We start from the raw sequence: 19714 nt of genomic DNA on the forward strand, positions 1-19714 counted from the left end.
TTAACTGTAAGTTAAGGAAGGACTAAATTAAAAGACATTGAGAGGAGAAGCTGCGGAAATGAAGAAAAGCAGTTTTAGGCAGTGGCACTGACTCAGCCAAAGCCTGTAGGAGCTCCTGCCCAGTTTTATGTGTGCACTCTCTCTCTCTCAAAAAAAAAGGAAGAGGGGGGAGGCAAACCCTCTATTTAACCAGGATCTCTGACATGTAGCAGCAGCCAGACAGGTTATCATTAGCATTAGTGCAAGCCACTTGTTCCCTTCTCAAATTAGGAGGATATTTTCATCCCATTTCTTCCTCACAATACATGCACAATGTGATAAATGTACCCTCCAAGAAAAAAAAAAAAAAAAAATCATTATTTTCTGAACTGAAAAGGATAAAGCTGATAAGAGAGAGCCTTTCCCGTTCACACGGGGCCACATGATCGAGTCCCTCCCACTGGTGTCTGCCACTGGCTGAATGCTTACATTTGCAAACAGACTGTTCATAATTTACGGTTGTTTAACCAAGACTTTAAAAAAAAAAAAATTAAAAAAATAGCCATGAATTATGACTTCCCTGAAATACTAAGCGTAGCTGCCATCTAAACCCCGAACCTCTCCCTGCAGCTGTTCCATGTCCTGACAGCTCTTGGCACAACAGGGCTCCAGGCAAAGCTTTGACAAGAAGAAAAGTACCAAAGTTCTTGCAATGGCAGCTTTTGGGGGCATCGCAAAAATAATCATCCAAAGATCAGTAAAATGGCACCTGCGTATAAATACGTCACTTTTTGTATACTGATGAAGCTCAAAAAATGCTTTTGACCAACACAGAGCACTTCCAGAACTAAAATTTTTGCAAAGTACACAAATCATGTTATCCATCCCTAAATACAGCTAATCTGTCCAGAATTTTAAAACTTCAGGAGTGGCAATAGCAATAGCTCCTACGTTGTAAGAAGCAGATCAACCAGATTTAAACATGCAATCTTTTTGGGTTGTACTATAAATTCTTGTCCGAGCTAAATCTTGCTCCAGCTTCCCAGATCTTTCCCTATGCAGGGCTCCTTTTCTACAACTGAGTATTTAAGATCTACCTTCGTGCAGCCAGCTAGCTGGCTACCTGCATCTTTGATATCTGAACTAAGGTAACCCAGTGATGTAAGAGCAGCTTGCACCCGCTGTTTGCAGCGATGGACCTTCTGCTACGCACTCTCTCTCTTTGGCCTTTCACATCTTTGATTTCATCACCTTTAGGGTATGCTACAGGATGCCTTCTTTCCTTGGGCTTCATCTGGAGTAGGATTTACTGGGGTTATGAGATAAATGCCAAAGTTGAGTTTGTTCTGGAGCTGAAGAAAGCTCTGTTTAGGGAGGTTTTACTGCCCTGTTGAGTGCTCTTTAGTATTTTTAAAATTTTTCAGGTGAGGCAGAACACATAGCCAAACTGAACAAAACCACATTTGCTTGCACTACCCCTTCCAGAAACCACACTGAAGTAGCCCTCCCCATCTCAATTCTCCCCTCTCCCATTGGTTTGTGAAGCAAAGCCAGCAACGAACAACGAACAGAGGTAATAAATAAGGCTCGTTTTCGACTATGTTTGTGCAATTCCCATATCTAAATCCCCAGGCTACCACAAGCTCTGGAAAAATACAGGGAAGGAAGTTGCATTACTAGTTCCACCCAAAACTGAGTTAGCACTTTAGACAGACAACACTCAGTTCATTGAAATGATCACATGACTCTGACAGCAGAAACAGGCCACTGACCCAGCCAGATATTAGGCCATACAGAAAACCCAGAGACAAGATTATAAAGCCAAAAAATTATTTTTGAAAGAGAGGAGGATAAATGCTTTTCACATTCACAAAAACAGGAACAGTATGTCGTGGCACATCTCAGCCTTTTAAGACAGTACCCAGACACCTAATTTCTTGTTAATAAATGCAAAACCCTACTATTAACCACCATAGAGAGGAGCTGCCTGATTTTTACAATAGGAATCCTTCACTGAAGCCTCAGGACTCACAGGATGTGCTTTAGATAATCAACACCTAACTGAGAGCCTCCTCAGATAGAAACAGACATATTTTCTCTGCAGTGTGAAAGAAACCAATTTAAATCACTTTGAAGCTTATTTCTGAATAGCCGGCATACAGTAACACAATTTAGAAACCAATCTGTAAAAAGCAGTGAGCAGGTAGCTACTGTTCCTTCTAGTCATCTGTAGTGTGACTGTTACGTTTATTCAGAATTTTATCCTAGCATATCAGGAAAGCTAAAACTACTGTCAAATACCAGAATTTGGGGAATTCTGCATCACAAATGGATGGATTCTACTAGCACAAATCAGCGACAGAGGAAAAACATTTTCAGAGGAGGATGTCTCTGCAATACTGCAGAAGTTGTAACATTTCAACCAATTTCTGTTCTGCCCATGCGAGTTACAGGAAGCAACAGGAAGCTTTTGCAACAGCACAAAGATCTACTGCAACAATAATGACCTCAATTTTTGCTTTTTTGTGTTTTACAGTGCATTTTTTCCTCATGTTTTCACAATATTCCTAGCACCAACTTGTATGAATATGGTTTCTTACACCGTCCCATACCTGCTGCTCATCCTCCATGACGTTGCTGGCAAATTCAAACACAAGCTCATTCTGCTGTACGACTGCTGCCATAATAACGCATTCCCAGGTCTCAGCTCCACATACGAAGAAAAATGTTCTCAAATGTGAAAGAATGGAGAGAGTCACCGAGGTCCAGCTGGGCAGAAAGGCAGGATCACAAAATGAATCAAGTATCAGTGTTCGTATTGCTTAGACCATCGGTGTTCCTGGGTTCTTCTCTTCTCAAAGGGAAACAAACCAAGGGAAATCCTTTCCTGAGTTGTTCTTCCCACCTTGATAGCCTTTATCACTGTGGAAGGAAAAAATTAAAAAAAGTAATTAAGAAATGATTGCTTTAGCTATTTGAAATAGTAGCAGTCACAATAAAGCTTGCTCCAAACTATAATTGTTCTATCTAACTCCAAGGAAGCCAGACACCTTTGTATCTTCAAAGGTGTTACTTCTACTGATTAATACATGTGAATTTTAATTCCCTTAAAAATAAAACTGTTTCAGGAAGTAAGACATCAGTTTCAAAGCGTTTCATATTAAAAGCAAGAGACTAAGAAAAAGTTACGAAAGCTAACAAAAAGAAAATCCATCTTTTCATCTGATTCATATATGCAGTTTTCACATTCATTAGTAACTCTCATCTTTAAAATATATTCGAAGTAAAAATACAAAACCCAGACTGATTTACTCAGCTGTAGGATATCTCAAGTATATCACCTTTCTTCTTCACACACAGTTCAAATCTAGCAAAGTTGTTATTTTGCAAGTAAAATACTCTAGATCTTGATTCCCACAGCATCAAACAGATGAAACCAGTAAATAAATTCTTTGTACAATCCAGAGAGTCCCCGAGTTCCTACACGAAGTAGATTTTCAGCTTCTTGTTGAAAATGCACTGTAAATGTATCCTTATCTCTACCACAGGCTCGCAAGCAGCCGGAAGGAAACAGCACTGACCACGTCATGGCAAATTAGAACAGGCAAAAAAACTGCACAGCACAATAGCAAAGGAAAAAAAAAAAAATCCCAAACTACGGAATGTAAACAGCTTCGCTGGAGGGATGCGAGCCTACAGCTCTCACATTTTCATTTACTCCTCAGTGCCAAAGGTAAACATGGTTAACATGAGCTTACAAAGAGGTGTGCTGTATCACTTCTGGAGAAAAAGGTGAGCTCAAAATGTAATATTTTTATACAACTAAGGTGACCAATACATTAATTTAAAAAAGTCTACCGTTTCAAAAGAATAACAGAAATGGGTGTCTAAAATTAGGAACCTAAGGGAGTATGTTGGTGCCTAGGAATTTAAATCCATATCTTTTTAAGGAAGCAAAATGTGTTGTGCCTAGCATTTTGATCAAAATTCTTTAAACTGCCTTTGATTAAGGGCTACTGTGACAGAAGAGTAAGGGGCAGAGGTCTAACACATACCCATACAGACTGAGACCCCCAGGAAAGCCTCTGGGCAACTTCAGTGCCATTGGCGAGGATTAACATCTGCCTTGGTACAGGAGGTTTAACTTTGCCTTGTTTTTGCAGTAGGCTGAAAGTCAAAAAAATGAAGGGCATCTTCCTCTCCCCAATGCCAAGCAATTTAATTAGGGAGGATCATGTCACAGGCTCATACTCCCTCACTCTAGGAAATGCAACAGCTGTTTTTCCCATATAGATTGTGGTATTCCCAAATTCCTAAGTAGTGATGGCAGAACATTCAAGCATTTAAGTCACTAGATCCTACCCTTCTAAGCAATCAGGAAACCCAAGATTATGCAAACAGGAGAACCTCCCCAACTTCCAAAGCGTGCTTTAATTAGCTGTTAAAGGGTTCCTAAGAGTAGCCACACCCTAACTGGAGAACTTTTGCATTAATGAGAGCTACATGCATGCACAGAGAAGGATGTCCTTTGGGCACCATGAGTGTTCAACCTCAGCCCTTGCCGTTTTGCAGGATGACTTGAGTAGTTAACAAGGCTTTCTCCACACTTCAGCAGGGCTATGGCACTGCAAGCATTACATGCAACCAGATAATCTTGGCTAACTTCCCCTAAATGTAACTATTTGGCCTCTTCTTTTAGAAGATAAGAATGCCATTAAGAAATCACACACACACACCAGCACACTGGGACTAAGACCAACTTGTCCCATCCCAGACTCCTACCATCCTGTCTGCCAGCCTGAAAATAAAGTACATAGCCATATAATATATAGTTTAATATTTAATACAGACAGTGATTGGAGTGGGTCAATCTATGTCAATAGGGACATACCAGCTCTTTCAGAAGAGAAGACAGGTATGGAAATTTATTTAAGTACAACTTCTATTTTGGTTACTGCCTGGAAATAAATTGTAACTCTCCAATAAGATGAAATAATAATATTTTAAGTCACTTCCACTAGTAATTTCACTCCAAAGGATCAACAGGCAAATACGAGAACCTCCTCAGCTTCCAAATGGAGACTTATTTTAAAATGGGGGTTAAGCTAATTGTCCAGGGAGAATCAGAGCTGGAATACAGCAAGGCTTATAATCATCTCCGTTACAGTAATTGAAGCCACATGTATGAACAAAGAGTACAAGTTCTTAAGGTCCAGTAACTTTCTAAGGTCAGTAACAATTAACAGCGTCACTGTAAAATCAGGATAAATGAAGTGCTGGAGACACAGGCTACTGAGTAAGCTCATGAAGTATAAGGAAAACTGGAAGTACAGCCACCATAAGAAAGATTTTAAAAGTTCCGTGCGTGCATTGGGAACTGGCATATTCTTCCATTAGTGCCAGGTCATTCATTATTCTGTAAAATATTAATATTTTACAGTAGATACTACAATACCAAGATGCACACTAAATGCATAAGATCCAAAAGCTGTGGCAGCAAACTTACTAAAAGCCATAAAGAAATCTTTTCTTACTTTTTATTTTAAAAAAACAAAAAACAACAAAACCCTCAATGCAAAATTGATCATCATGATTTAGTATCATTTAAGAGACTGCAGCAGCGTAATGCATTTAATCGCAAAGGGATCCACGCAAATGCCACTTAGAACAGTCACACTTTATGGTAACATGAAGTTCCTAATCATCTGATACAGTTGCAGGAACAGACATTCAAAAGCTGGTTTACCAATTTTGCACCACGGTGATGCAGTGATGTAAGAGTATATACCAGACTGTTCCTTCCCCCCTATACCCCCTCCCCAAAACCACCAAGGAATCTATAAATAAAGTCAAATGATACCTTCTTCTTATAAGAAAAGAAACATCTAACCACAACATTACGACCAAAGTCAAAGTCAAGTGAGTGAACAGGCTTTAGTGAGCTTTTATATCTAACCTTATAAAGGTTAGGCACTCAAATGATTATTATTTACAGGAAGTTTTTCATTACTTCTTTAGCAGTATGCAGTAACAGCAAATGATCTATTGGGCAATAACAGCATGGCAAAATAATGCAAAAGTACTTTCCTTTAACCCATATCACTTTCTCTGGCATATAGAAAACAAGAGCAGCTTTTCACAGAAGCCAGCACAATTCTAAACCAGCTATATTTTCCTCCACATCTATTTTTATAAACTGTGCTTTCATTATTCCAAGTATCACAGGATCCTGCTGTCTATAGGCTAACACAAACATGACTATTGTTTTTGCTATATAATGCCACTTATCTCCTCGCCTGATTTTACATACATCTGTGAGTAGAAAATAAGTTATTTGCAAACAGCATAAAATGCGTAAATTGTATTCACATGCACAATAAGCTTGACTACATGCAAACAGTCCTAGGAGAAAGGGAACCCAGTATACATTACCATAAAATGTACATCAAATTTTCAGAACTATAGAATAAGTAAGGTTTTGCTTTCATTTTTACTAATTGTTGTAGAAACATATTATAAAAAGCAATATTAAGACACAGCAATATAAATAGACGTCTTAATTTTGCTTAATCCTTGAAACTGAACATACAAATAAATTATTTCAATCCCTCTCGAAATTCCCCTGCTCTACTGATTTCAACATCTAGAAACAACCTCCTCAATCAGTCTGTCAAAAAGCACATTCAGCCAATTTCACCCTTAGTACACTGCTACTCTGGTGTCCCAGAAGATACGTTGTAGGACTCCTTCCAGCTAGACATCACAACTTTTTTCCCCACCATTCTTCACCATGTATACCCTGCACTGAATCCTAGCCCTATTAAGCCAGTTCAACAAAGCTTGTAGGAAATACCTGGAGAACCAACGTTTTTGGTCCCAACAGTGAAGTTGCAATACAAAGTAACAAATCCACAATTTCTCCTTCAACTCCTGAGAACATGAGCTGGTATAGCCCACACAGCCTCAGCATTCAAGCACTGTAATGCAGAACACTGAAATAACACAGCGGCACCACACTGCAGCAGGCATCAAAATGCCAGGCACAAACCCAAAAATTCGCTCAAGAAGCTCAGCTATAAACTTGGAAGGCTCAAGTCTTGGTACTGAGAGCACCCCAGCTGAGCTGAAAGATGCCTCCAGCAAGCTACTGGATCCAGTCCCATTTAGGGTTACTAAAGACGGCTGCAATCATCCTGCACTGCCTTTTTTGTGAAATTAGTAAGATCATTCATACATTTAAAATTAAGAACCAGCTTAGCTGCTTTAAGATTCAAATGCAGATCTGAATCCCGAGTTACTGCTGAAACAGCTCAACTCATTTAGCACAGGGACAAACGACTTGCAATTGAAATTTCCCATTGATTTACTATGACAGTCTGCAGCATTAGCTCTAGCCTAGAAGTGTCAAAGCTGTGACTTAACAGAAATGCAAAGCTGAACCCCCTTCTCAACACCATCTTGGATGTGGGAGGACGAGGGGAGTGAATGAGAGGAAAAGGGAAGAATAAAGACATCACCTGGAAATTTTGGACTGAAGGACTGAAAACCATCCCGGGTGAGGCCAGACAAACACATGGATGGTAACCGCACCATTTCACTCAAGTTTCTAACTCCTGTCTACCACTAAGGGTAAGGATGGATCAAGCCAGAGTCAGTCCACCCTCTGCAGAGCCACATCTTTTTAAGATACTGGACAAGTAATACATCGTAGAGTCTGGTTTTCTTAAAAAGGGTGGAAAACCTGAATGATATTACCGTTCTCGTAATGCAGAAATCCCAAACCCATTATGATCTTTATGTATGGTCCACACTAAGCATAAATGCTAACAATATAGTCTACCGTGGCATTCTTCATGGATTGATTATTCCTATTCAGTAACATTAAGAAACTGTACAGAACAGGGGCTCTGAACCACATGCTTAGACGCAGGGCATCTGTAATCAGCAAAATGACAAGCAAGAAGAACAAGTTCATATGCGTTACTTGGCACAAGAAGTTTCTGAAGGCTCAGTATTTCAACTGCTCACACAAATTAAAGGAGATAGGAAAACAACATGGGAAGGGGTATCACCGAGGAAGGAAAGAAACAACGTAAGGAACAGCCTAAAATCTTCTGAAAGCATCCATGTTGCCTAGGGGAAACTGTGCAAAAAGCAGCTGACATAATAAAAGTCAACAGAGTGACCTTTGCTGAGCTTTCGTTAAGGACAAAGAAATCATCGGTATCAATAAATCCCTGTTTTGCAGCCAGGCTGGAAACCAGCCTATGTCACCACGGGCTCTCAGTACACATACAGCAAGGAGGACAGAGAGTAAGAGGGTTCATCTGTTAAATATAAACAAGCATTAAAAAAAAAAAAAAAAAAAAGGAATGGGCACACAATTCAGTCCATACAAAAGAAATTAAATGAACCCTCCCTTCTCTAAATCTCACATAAAAGCACATTTACTCCAAAGAGAGCAGAAAGCACAAACACAAGCAACAAACTCTTCTTTGCCGTCTCCAAAAAAAAAAAAAAAAAATCAATCACATTTTCATCTTTTCTTTTTTTTTTTTGGCAACTACCTCTTTTAGCCTCAAAATTTAATATAAGGCAAGATTCCTTTCCAGACTATTAACACTAACAGCTCCAGCACTGTTTACAGACTCCCCCCACCCCTGAAACCCTTCCTATCTCCCATGTTCCCTGGTACTTTTTAAGTCCCTTTTATTTAGCACATTTATATAACACAGCTGTTGTACACAAACCCAGCAACCCGGCAGAGTGCTGCTGGGAAATCTGAAGAAAATTACAGTGTGGTTGAGGCTTTTTTCCCTCTGTATCCTCTTCTGCCAGCGTGCTCAATGTGTAAAGGTAGCCCCAAATCACTGTAGGTGTGTAGATGTAGAGCACTGTAAATAATTGATTTATGCTGCAGCAACAAAAGATCAGACTACCACCGAAAGGCCAGTCCTAAACAGCAAGCTAAAAGATGTTGAGGCAAGGAAGGCTCTCCTCAACTCTACTACTGAAGCTCTTGAGCTCTGAAAAAAAGTATTTGAACATCTGCTAAGATAAAGAGCAAGCCTCCCTAATCTGATCAGGCAAGAGAAAGGCCACACTGGGTTTTAGTCACCTCTTTGCAAAGTGTTTGCTCTTGCGAAGTAGAGCCAACTCAACAGGAAAAGTTAGCTGTAACTTGCCTTAAAGCAAGGGAGCATGGGCACTTCAGGGGGAAGCAAGGGTCCCAATCCTCTCCCCCCATTCCCCTGAGAAGGAAATAACTGAATCTTGCATTTCCATAGGCAGGGTGCATGGCATAAGAAGAAGAGGTTAGGGACACGGGACATCACACCACCAGCCCTCCCTTCCTCCCCAAATCGTGTCAGAGATTGGGCCGCCTTCCCTCCCCGCCTGCCCATCCCCCCTCCCCCCCCCCAGCTGCTTAGTGGATTCAAACACCAATTTGCAGCTGCCCAAATTGCACTTTTTGGCACATTAGACACATAAAAGAGAAGATGAGGGTAAATTTTCAGAAGTGGTTATGTGACCTAGCAGCCTTGGCTATCCATAGGGCTTTGAAACTTTTCAGATTCAATTTGGGTTACTAAAGCCTCAGCTCACAGATAGCGGCATTACTTCAACTACAGTTAGATAAAAGCCATGTAATGTTGCTTCACTGCATAGCACCTAGTCCACATGCCTGCACGGGTGCATGCACACACATATCAGCTGCAGTTACATAAATGCACTTTATCCCCATTTTTTTGTGTGTATGTGCACATACACACACATATGTATACAGCACAATAAATACATGAAATGTGTGCCCTTCTGCTGACTTGACTTTTCACTTTTGGTGTAGCTGTTTTGGCTACTGAAGGAGCAAAAACCCCACAACCTCCCACATCCCTATACAACAAGGGGCTATGCAGAAGTGCTCCTTCTCTGCTTCCAGTTCAGTCACCTCCACCCCATTGCTGCTCATCACCACCTCAGTACTGCTGGGAGAATATTTAGCTTGATCTTCCCCTCATCCACTGATGGCCAAACAAACAAGATTAACTGGACCCCCCCCCCAAAAAGGACAGTGTCCCCCAGGCAGTGCACAGGGAGCTCGCACAGTCTGCCAAGCCTGTGAGAACTCGGCAGTCGGTCTACCAGCCTGGGGAACAGAGCAGCACTAACATCTCACTCAATCTTGCAAAGATAACATCAGTGCATAGTTACTGTCAAAAAGGGGAGAAGCGTATGTACAAGTCAGGCCTTCACCACCTGAAAAACACTGGCCACAAGCACACTGTCACACCCAGCTTCCTGGCGACCGACAGCGTGACTGCCGGTCTTTCTAAGAACTTCTCTGTGATGGGCTATCTAAAGGTCTCTTATCCTAACAACCGTAAGGTTTTGTTACGAAGAACATTTCTGAAAGCGTGGCCTTATTTAGCAATATAATATGGATCCAAGGACCAGCTTAAAACAGTAACATTCATAGCAAAGACCTGCTTCTCTTTTTGCTACTACATAATGATACGCGTGCACGCTAATCTCCAGCAAACGCAGAGGCTGGGGAGTGTGGTTTGTTGGTCCAAAACTCTTGAGAATCACTAACTTGGTCTGTGCTTTGATTCTGCCTTTGTAGGTAATTCATCACTATTGGTAAAGAGAAGGAAAAAATCAGGTGCTCATATTTCCCAGTTGATAAAATGAGAACAAGGAGACATTCAATTGAGAAGCAACTAGTTTTGAAAGGATGAAAGGAAAGCAATTAAAAATGCATCAGCCTAGATGTACTTGCTCAAACTCCTTGCTACAGACATGACAGAAGTCAAAAGCTTAGGAAAACTATAAACTGTTTTAAAAACAGCTTGATGTAATTAGACCAAATCAGCCTCATTACATAAGGACTTAGTTTTAAATAGAATGGAAAAGACCTGTCATAACACAAGACAAACCTCCAGTAATACAGATTGTAACCACACATCGCTACAGGCAGGATTTTGCTGTAATTTTTTCCTTTAACTGCTCACTTCTGGACTCATGTATTCTCCACCAGAAAAATAATATATTAAACACTCCAAAACCAGAATAGATGGACTACAAGTTTGATATGACACTGCAAGTGTCTGCATAGTCTAGCTCATCAAGAGGTAAGTGATACTAATTATGGAGAGAAACGAAAACAAAAGATCTCTCATGACTTCCTCTCCTACAACACTCAGTATACGCTATTTTATCCAATAGTAAATTTGCAGAGACAGGACTGGTTTTATGTGTTGTCATAAGACAACCAAATTACCAGCATTAATAAATAGCGTTAGTATCAAAGATCTCTTACTATTTTTTATATTGCACAAAATCTCAAAAAGCTGGTTAAAAAAAGATACCGAGAAAACTATAAATTGATAAAAATCCTAAATCCGGTTCAGAAATTTCTGTAAACCAAATTCATTATTCCAGTGACACAGAATAAATGTTTTAAAAGACACCCTCAAGCAGTTTCTGGCATTTAATAGCACATTTTAAGCATTAAGACCATGATCCTATAAGCAACTATAACAAGAGAGCTGCAGGTAAGTCAAATCTCACTGGTTTCAAAGGGAAAGGGTCTCAGTACACAGACAGCTGAAGGGCTAAGCTCCAAGACAGCTAAAACAGGATGTGAGGAAACTTGTAAAAGAGGGTGGAGGGGGGAAGAACTTCTTGACCCCGAGAGGTTTTGCTCTTTTGATTAACGCATACACACAAGAGAATGAAGAGGTGGCAGTGGGAAGAAGAAAGATCAGGGGAAACTAAATATAATTGCTTTGGCTAGATGCCAAACTTCATAAATTACCAGTTGCCAGACTGTACCCCATACTGATATAAAACTGTCAGCCGTTCTCTAAAAATTACTTTGCCCACAAATTAGTAACTCAATCATTATTTTTAAATCACCTGCAGGTAGTAGTAAAGTTTACCAAAGAAAAATCTGCTGACCCAGAATGTAGACTTTTTTTTTTTTTTTTAAACTTGAATATAAATGCACACAAAATATATACATTAAAGGGGGAAACTGAAAAAAAAGGCCAGTGGAGATCAGGTTCAAGTCAAAAGTTTCTTATTCCAGGTGACCTTTTCCAGCCAAGCGTCGGTAATTCTAGATCAGGGAGTTAAACTCCCACAGGACTTTTTCAGCATTCTGCAGAAGATGCTACAGGACCAAGCTCAGTAAAAATCCCCGTTACAACTTCTGCACACAGATTTTTAGCATTCTGTAGCTTTCCTTTTGCAATTAATTTATTTTTAAACTTTTTCAACTGGACTGCCAAGCACAATGAACAAAACATTTAAATAAGTTCAGAATTACTCTCTGTTGTAGCCATAGAAATACTGTGTGATTTGCATTTCTATGCTTGAGTATTTCAGCGCTTTCAGAAATCTGAATTTGATTTAATTGATGTGCACCAACTAGAAAGGGACACCAACTAATCTACACAGAACCTGCTGAAGCCTCCCCTTTCCCAAACACACAGACACAGACTACAGGCCTCAGTTTGGTACTTTACTCCTGCCAGTGATGTATATGTTCACGGCTGCATTCAGCAACTCTGCCAGGTTGAGAAACGTAAAGGGTCTTACCTTTGCAGTGTCTTTAAAGAATCTCTATGAACATAGAGCAGATTAGGCAATGCTTCTGTCGTTTGCCTCTCATTTGCTGTCAGCTGTCAGCAATATGAACAGTCAAAAGCCTCTGGAGCAGGCTGGTATTAGTCAGCTAGACTTGAATTTCCAGTTCTTTTACATTGCTGTCTATTTTCCTTCATTAAGTTAGCCTGTCCTACCCTGGTATCAGATTACACGGAGCCAACATCTATAGCACCTTGCAAAACAGTCGAACATATCACATACCGAAGTCTGCCTATACCTGTTGCCCTCAATGTTTAACCCTTGCTACCAACAGGAAAAACTTCTCTTCCAGAATATCACCTAAAAAACGTTTGCAGCAGAGGAGTCGTTTTTCCTTCTTACGTGACAGCTACAGGACGGCATGAGATTTCTTTTTATGAACTGGAGGACACAGGCAGGCCACGCAGAGAACAGCGGCTCCGAGATGCCCGCAAGAACAAACCCGGAGGCCCAGCAGCAGAGAGACTTCTCCTACCTCCAATGAGAACCATGGCCTGGAAGAACTTGCTGCCTATTTTAGCAGGTCTCAGAAACCCCAAACGGCTCATTCTGGGTTCAAGATCATCGAACTCCACTAATTCCTTGCCTCCCTTTAGACCCTGCTGCTAGAGCGGGAGGCAGGCAGGTGCGTTTTCAGCACGTGACCGGCGCGGCGCGAGCGGATGGCGTTTCCAGCCCACGGCTCTCCCGGCGCCGCCGGCTTCCCTCTGCCCAGCCAGGACGCGGTGCTGCCCGGGCTTGGCTCTTGCACCATCTCCTTGACGGCTTTTAGCCCACCTTCCCTTTCTGGAGGGTATGCTTCTAATCCTATGTCCACAGTCTAGGGTCTGCAGTCTAGACAGTGGCGAGTTAAACTGTACAATGCTGAAAAAAAAGCAGCAGCGATTTCTCTCTTTATGCAAGATGCGTGGCCATCCCTGTGAGCATCAGCTGTGATGGTGATGCTTCAAAGGACTACACAAGGTATTTTATGTGTTCTTGCATGACAGGCACCTTAGCTTTCCTACACGCACATCATACACTTTGGAATTAAACAGAGTTTTAACAAATAAATATGTATATTCTTACAACCCACCCTGTTCAGGCAGTCTCCTTCTTGGGACAAGTGGTCCATTTTGCTAAAGCTGGGAGTATAAGGTAGTACCCACACAATTACACTCATACAAGTGAGCTAACTTGGAGAGCACGGATGAAACATACAAGAAGAGTTTTATTTGCATGGTGCTTTAACCTAAATCTTTACTTAAGTAACTTTTTAACCCTTCAGACAAGAACCACAGACCCAATCAAAGCAAAGCAAAAAATGAATGGCTAAGAGGGCCTGTGTTGAGAAACAGTACAGCCCATATCACAAAGCACTGCAACTAACACTTATCTATAAGCTGCTTTCTTAACACAGCGTTAAACAAGCATTTTGGTCTTTGAGAGATTCTAGCTCTGGATTTAGAAGAGCACTTACATTTAAATTTAAGTTAGCATTGTGGTTAACAATGACATGTGGGTAAAGTATAGATAGAAACATCAGATTTTCAGTCTGTCTTATTTATAAAGCTTATCAGTTAAAACACATTTTTGCAAACCACGCCTGAAGCTTTTTAATCTATTTGTCACAAGGATCCTCATTTAACTTTACCCACAAATATAAGAAATGAAGTACTCAGTCACGCATTTCCAATGGTTATACCACAGGAATTCATCAGTGAGGTTTTTCGCACCAGGCAAGAAGAGGTGACCTGTTCTCTCCCGTCTGTCATCAGACACAGCACAGCGCCCATACAGTACCCCAACACACACCCTCCTTATACATCCCCAAGGGTCTATTTTGTCACCCGTTCAGCCACGACCATCGAGATTATTTCTTCTTATACGTTCTTTCTGAAATAGTCTGATGAGTGAACTTGGACAAATAGTACTGTAAACTTTTTGTTTTTAAGGGCTTAGAGAGTCCAATACTATTACTAACACAGCCAGGGAGTTATTTATGAGGTTGGGACAGGAGAGACATCCCCATCAGCAAATCTCTCAGAAAAATTAAGACAAATCTCCTACTTCGTCAAAATCACAAAGCTGATGTTTGCACTAAGCTTTCATACAGATTCAAAAAAAAACCCCAAAAAGCAACAAAAAAGCCCAACCCAAGAGAGAGTGACAACGCCTCCTAACATTTCACAAGCAGAAATACTTGATGCAAAAAAGCCTGTAGAAACAGGAATGAAAGGTAATATAAGAAGAGGTGCAAAATACCAAACTGTACCTACAGTCAGGCAGATTGATAAGGAACAGTTGCAGACAGGGAAGTCAGAGATGTCAGACTTCATGAACACCCTCCCACTAACCTCCACACTGACAGGTCTAGGTTTTTGTTTTTTTCACTGTTTGTCTTTTCTAATGTAACTGTCTGTTTTTTTTAGCATGAGTGCATTCAACTTTATTTTTGGCTTGATCAGGTTCTTTACTGTAGCTCAGACAGCGTTCATGTAAGAACTCCTCACATAGGCCATGACAGACGTGTTCTCTTAAATGGGGAACGAAAACAAACTCCACACCTTCAAGATAGTCTCCCAAATCAAGGCATGGGGTTTGTTACTCCTTTCTGAGGTGAACTCTTCCACCTGATTTCTAGTGTATCGTATTTTACAGATCACTGTAGCTGCAATTCATGTGTCATCTCCAGGCCTAACAAAAAAATATTTAAATTTATTGAAAATTATAGAATGAGGGAGCTAAACTTTTAAACTCACAGGCAGAAGGGCTAAGGCTCATCTGGGGTAGAAGGCTGTAACTGTACGTTTTCCCTCAGCACAACAAGTCACGGCTCTGAGCTAGTACGTGCTTTCTGCATGGGTAATTCGTACCGGTGTTCCTGGCCACAGCTCACCACAGAGAAAAGGCAAGAAGCAACAAAATACTCCAGATATGCTCAAGTAAACACAATTAGTAAGCTCTCCTGCAGCATGCAGGAAAGGGAGCAAAGTCACCCGCCAACCAGTTTGTTCTGAACTCAAGGAACACTCTCAAAACATTCATTTAAAACTGAACTTGAGATTGGAAACAACTTTAAGAAAGCACCAACACACATGCAGAGACAAGGAGGAGGGACGTGGCCTCGGTTAGAAAAGGTGAGTATTACATAGCCAGAGGGACTTCAAAAAACAAAACAAAGCAAAAAAACCCCCACCAAACCCTAGGCTCTCGCTGTAACTTGTTTGGTACACAAACCACCTTGTTACTAGACAGCCAACTACTTAAGGGTGTGGAGCGCACAGCACAAAGAGCTCTATGTGCAGGTTATCCCAATAATCTTGTCTAATGCAGACATGCTGAATATACCTCCACTATACCCAGAAAAAGGAACAGAACTGTCTCATCTCGAAACCATGCTGAGACGACAACTTCATCCCTGCAGAGAGATCGTAGGTTTGGGTTTTTTCATCCCCAGTCTTTGTCATCATCTTTCCTTCTTTCCCCTATTAGCATCTTCAGCATTAACTCACTTGATATACTTTAAGAATACTGTTTTGAAAGGCAAACACTTCTATGTTTCTCTTATTTCCTTCTTGGATACATTTGTCTCATTTCAGCCAGCTTTTCAAAAGGTAATCATCCACATCCAGGTTCCAGGTGTTTGCCAAGTCAGACACTCGCTGAACGGTTGTGCTGTTTTCACAGAAACACAGAAGGGTTTGGGTTGGACAGGACCTTTAAAGATCATCAAGTCCAACCCCCCTGCAATGAGCAGGGACACCTGCAACTAGATCAGGTTGCTCAGAGCCCCATCCAACCTGACCTTGAATGTTTCCAGGGATGGGGCATCTACCACCTCTCTGGGCAACCTGTTCAAGTGTTTCACCACCCTCATCATAAAAAAATTTCTTCCTTATATCTAGTCTAAATCTACCCTCTTCTAGTTTAAAACCATTACCCCTTGTCCTACTGCAACAGGCCCTGCTAAAAAGTTTGTCCCCATCTTTCTTATAAGCCCCCTTTAAGTACTGAAAGGCTGCAATAAGGTCTCCCCGCAGCCTTCTCTTCTCCAGGCTGAACAACCCCAACTCTCTCAGCCTGTCCCCATAGGAGAGGTGTTCCAGTCCTCTGATCATCGTCCTGACCCTCCTCTGGACCCACTACAACAGGCCCACGTCTTTCCTCTGCCAAGGACCCCAGAGCTGGACGCAGTACTCCAGGTGGGGTCTCACCAGAGTGGGGTAGAGGGGCTGAACCACCTCCCTCGACCTGCTGGCCACACTTCTTTTGATGCAGCCCAGGGTACGGTTGGCTTTCTGGGCTGCAAGCACACATTGCCAGCTCATGTTGAGCTTTTCATCCACCAGTACCCCCAAGTCCAAGGACCCCCATGGAATATGGTGGTGCCTTTGCCTTATAAACCTGCATAGCAAGAGTGGTCATCTCCTCAGCTGACAAACTGCCTTTTTTAAAACGATGCCCTTCACCAACTTGTTCAGTATTACCCTTCCCCAAAAACTGCTGCTGGGTTAAATCAAAGAGGTGCTGAAGGCTGCCTAAATTGGAGAAAGAGCATTAACAGTATGAAGAGTACAGGCATTTCTGCTGTACTGAACATCTATCCAGGATGTAACGTGACAGATCTGATTCACTTAAATGTCTGCAGAAAAAAATCTTAGGTAAAGAACCAAACAGAGAATACTGCATCTAAAATCATGCCTTTAAAACCTCTGCAAGGCGAGAGACCGCTTGCACAGTTATAGTGGAGAAGAACATTCACTCAAGCCATAATTAAAAGTTAGGTAATACTTTTTAAGCTGTCAATTTTAATGCACTCTAAAATGCAATGTGTTCACTCAGATTATTCTGAAAATGTGTGTACTTCGTGATGCTTACAGTAATTACAATAATAAATACATTAACTTGCAGCTATGTAGGATAAGACATAAACTAATATTCCCACGCCATTTGTGCATTTTTCTTCTTACAGATCAGTGTAGCTTAAATTTTATGTTCTAAAGTATTTGCATGGGATGGGATTAAGAAGGGAGACTATTCATCTGGGGAATTTCAAACTAGTGAACTTGGCTATTAAGAGAATATAAATTATCTCCTGACTTGTTGCTAGACTAACAGTTCCCACCATGGGGTTTCAAACAGTGATGAAACACGAGTTAAAGACCAACAAGATTAATACAAAAAAGCAAAAAGATTTCTCTTAAGAGTGATGTGGAAAAGGAGCAGGGTCTGCAAAGGTCCCTCCAGGGAAGGCAGTGTCTGGACAGGCCAGTAGTTCTCATTTCGTAATGTCTGGGGAAATGTTCTCACTGAAGCCTAAGTCACTCTCATATGAGCACACACCTGCTCCTGGGAGACACAGGAATTCACTGCTAATGAACTAGACACAGAATTTATGAGTGTTACATGAACAGACCTATGAAATCAGGGTATTCTGGAAAGTTTCAGAGCCCCCACAAAGCAGGTGTAGAGAAATTCAAGCCTCACCTCTTCCTCATTTCATCATTCAAGTTCCTGTGCCTTTTGCAGAACTAAATCAGGCATCAGAGGTGGCTGCTGCACGCATCCCTGTGCCGTCCAGCCATAGCCCCTACCGCAGGGCTCCCCGAGCCAGCCTGACTCCCCAGCTGTGGGGGAAGCAAGACAGCAGGGCTAGGGGGAACGAAATCGCCTGGGAAAAACACAAAATTGCCCAGTCACCTTGGACTGAGTTATCTGCCCAACTTGGGTCTCATCCTGCAATAGAAAGCAGTGCAACCTCGCCACAGCCACTGGCTCATGAACCTGGAGACCTCTTTCTACCTCCCCTCGGCTCCGCAGAACGAATAATACAGATATTACAGCACCCAGGCTCATAAAGATTTTGATACACAGCTTTTTGGCTCAGGAGATGAACACTCTTGCTATGCAGGCTTCAAAGGCAAAGGCATCACCACATCCTACGTCCTTATTCACGCAGGCAAACATGCACATGCAAACATGTGTCCACGCACACACATACACTTGCCCTCTCTCTCACGTGCTGTCTGAATGGGGCCGTTGCACAAGTCCACCCATGCCTCCCAGAAGAGAAACCCTCATGCTGGCATACACAGGAGAAGGGTCGAGCAGACATGCACCCACACAGCTTCTACCGCCAGGAAACAATCTTCTCCTATGAGAGCTCTTCCCCTTTGACCCACAAAAGTAGGATTTTTCCTGGCAATCCAGTGCTCTAAATTCAAACGAATTCTAAGAACCTCCAACACCTCCTTAAGAAAGGACTTTGGTTGCTCTAAGTTTTCCCTATAATCAATAGGAAGAAAGGTGGGCTGCATCTCCTGGAGATGAAAGGCCCTTCCTTGAGTCACTTATCTGACTTGCCTAAATTATCAGGAGTTGATCCAGGCCTCAATTCATAGAATCACAGAATGGTTTGGGTTGGAAGGGACCTTTAGAGATCATTCAGTCCAACCCCCCTGCCATGGGCAGGGACATCTTTCACTAGATCAGGTTGCTCACAGCCCCGTCCAACCTGATCTTGAACTTCCTTGAACTTCCAACCTGAACTTCCAGGGATGGGGCATCCACAACTTCTCTGGGCAACCTGTGCCAGTGCCTCACCATCCTCATTGTAAAAAATGTCTTCCTTATGTCCAATCTAAATCTACCCTCTTTCAGTTTAAAACCGTGGTCCCTTTTCCTGTCACTACAGGCCTTGGTAAAAAGTCTTTACCTTTCTTATAAGCCCCCTTTATACGCTGAAAGGCCACAGTAAGGTCTCCCCGGAGCGTTCTCTTTTCCAGCCTGAACAACCCCAACTCTCTCAGCCTTTCTTCATAGGAGAGGTGTTCCAGCCCTCTGATCATTTCCATTTAAGTCTCTGGGAAAACAAGCGTATGGTGTGGCTGAAGCAAGCACTCCAGCCTTTCTCGCAGCACAACAGCCTCATCACGCAAGAAGCTCCTCAGAAGACATCAGTTCTGTTATAAAAACTTGCAAATTATCATAGAATGTTTTTTGTCTCTGGTTTCTATCTACCACTTCTACACTACTCTTTCCTCTCCCAGCACGACATTCAACCTGTACACAGTCAGGAGAAAAAAGAAAAACAAAAAACAAA

The 19714-nt window shown here is 41.8% G+C and overlaps 1 protein-coding gene across 3 annotated transcripts in view; it reads right to left on the minus strand.

Annotated features, from left to right (window-relative positions):
- Nucleotides 1–19714, minus strand: part of ELF1 (E74 like ETS transcription factor 1) — a 69660-nt gene that overhangs the window by 37689 nt on the left and 12257 nt on the right. For 2 of the 3 annotated variants that reach the window (XM_075488758.1, XM_075488765.1), the window contains exon 2: nucleotides 2592–2901. In XM_075488758.1, coding sequence (XP_075344873.1) covers nucleotides 2592–2663 — 72 coding nt within the window. In that variant the 5' untranslated portion in view covers nucleotides 2664–2901. Of the gene's footprint in view, nucleotides 1–2591; nucleotides 2902–3320; nucleotides 3457–19714 lie in introns of those variants that run through there. The other variant, XM_075488760.1, reaches the window with a different exon arrangement.

The sequence above is a fragment of the Mycteria americana genome, chromosome 1 (genome assembly GCF_035582795.1).
Source record: "Mycteria americana isolate JAX WOST 10 ecotype Jacksonville Zoo and Gardens chromosome 1, USCA_MyAme_1.0, whole genome shotgun sequence".
NCBI lineage: Eukaryota > Metazoa > Chordata > Aves > Ciconiiformes > Ciconiidae > Mycteria > Mycteria americana.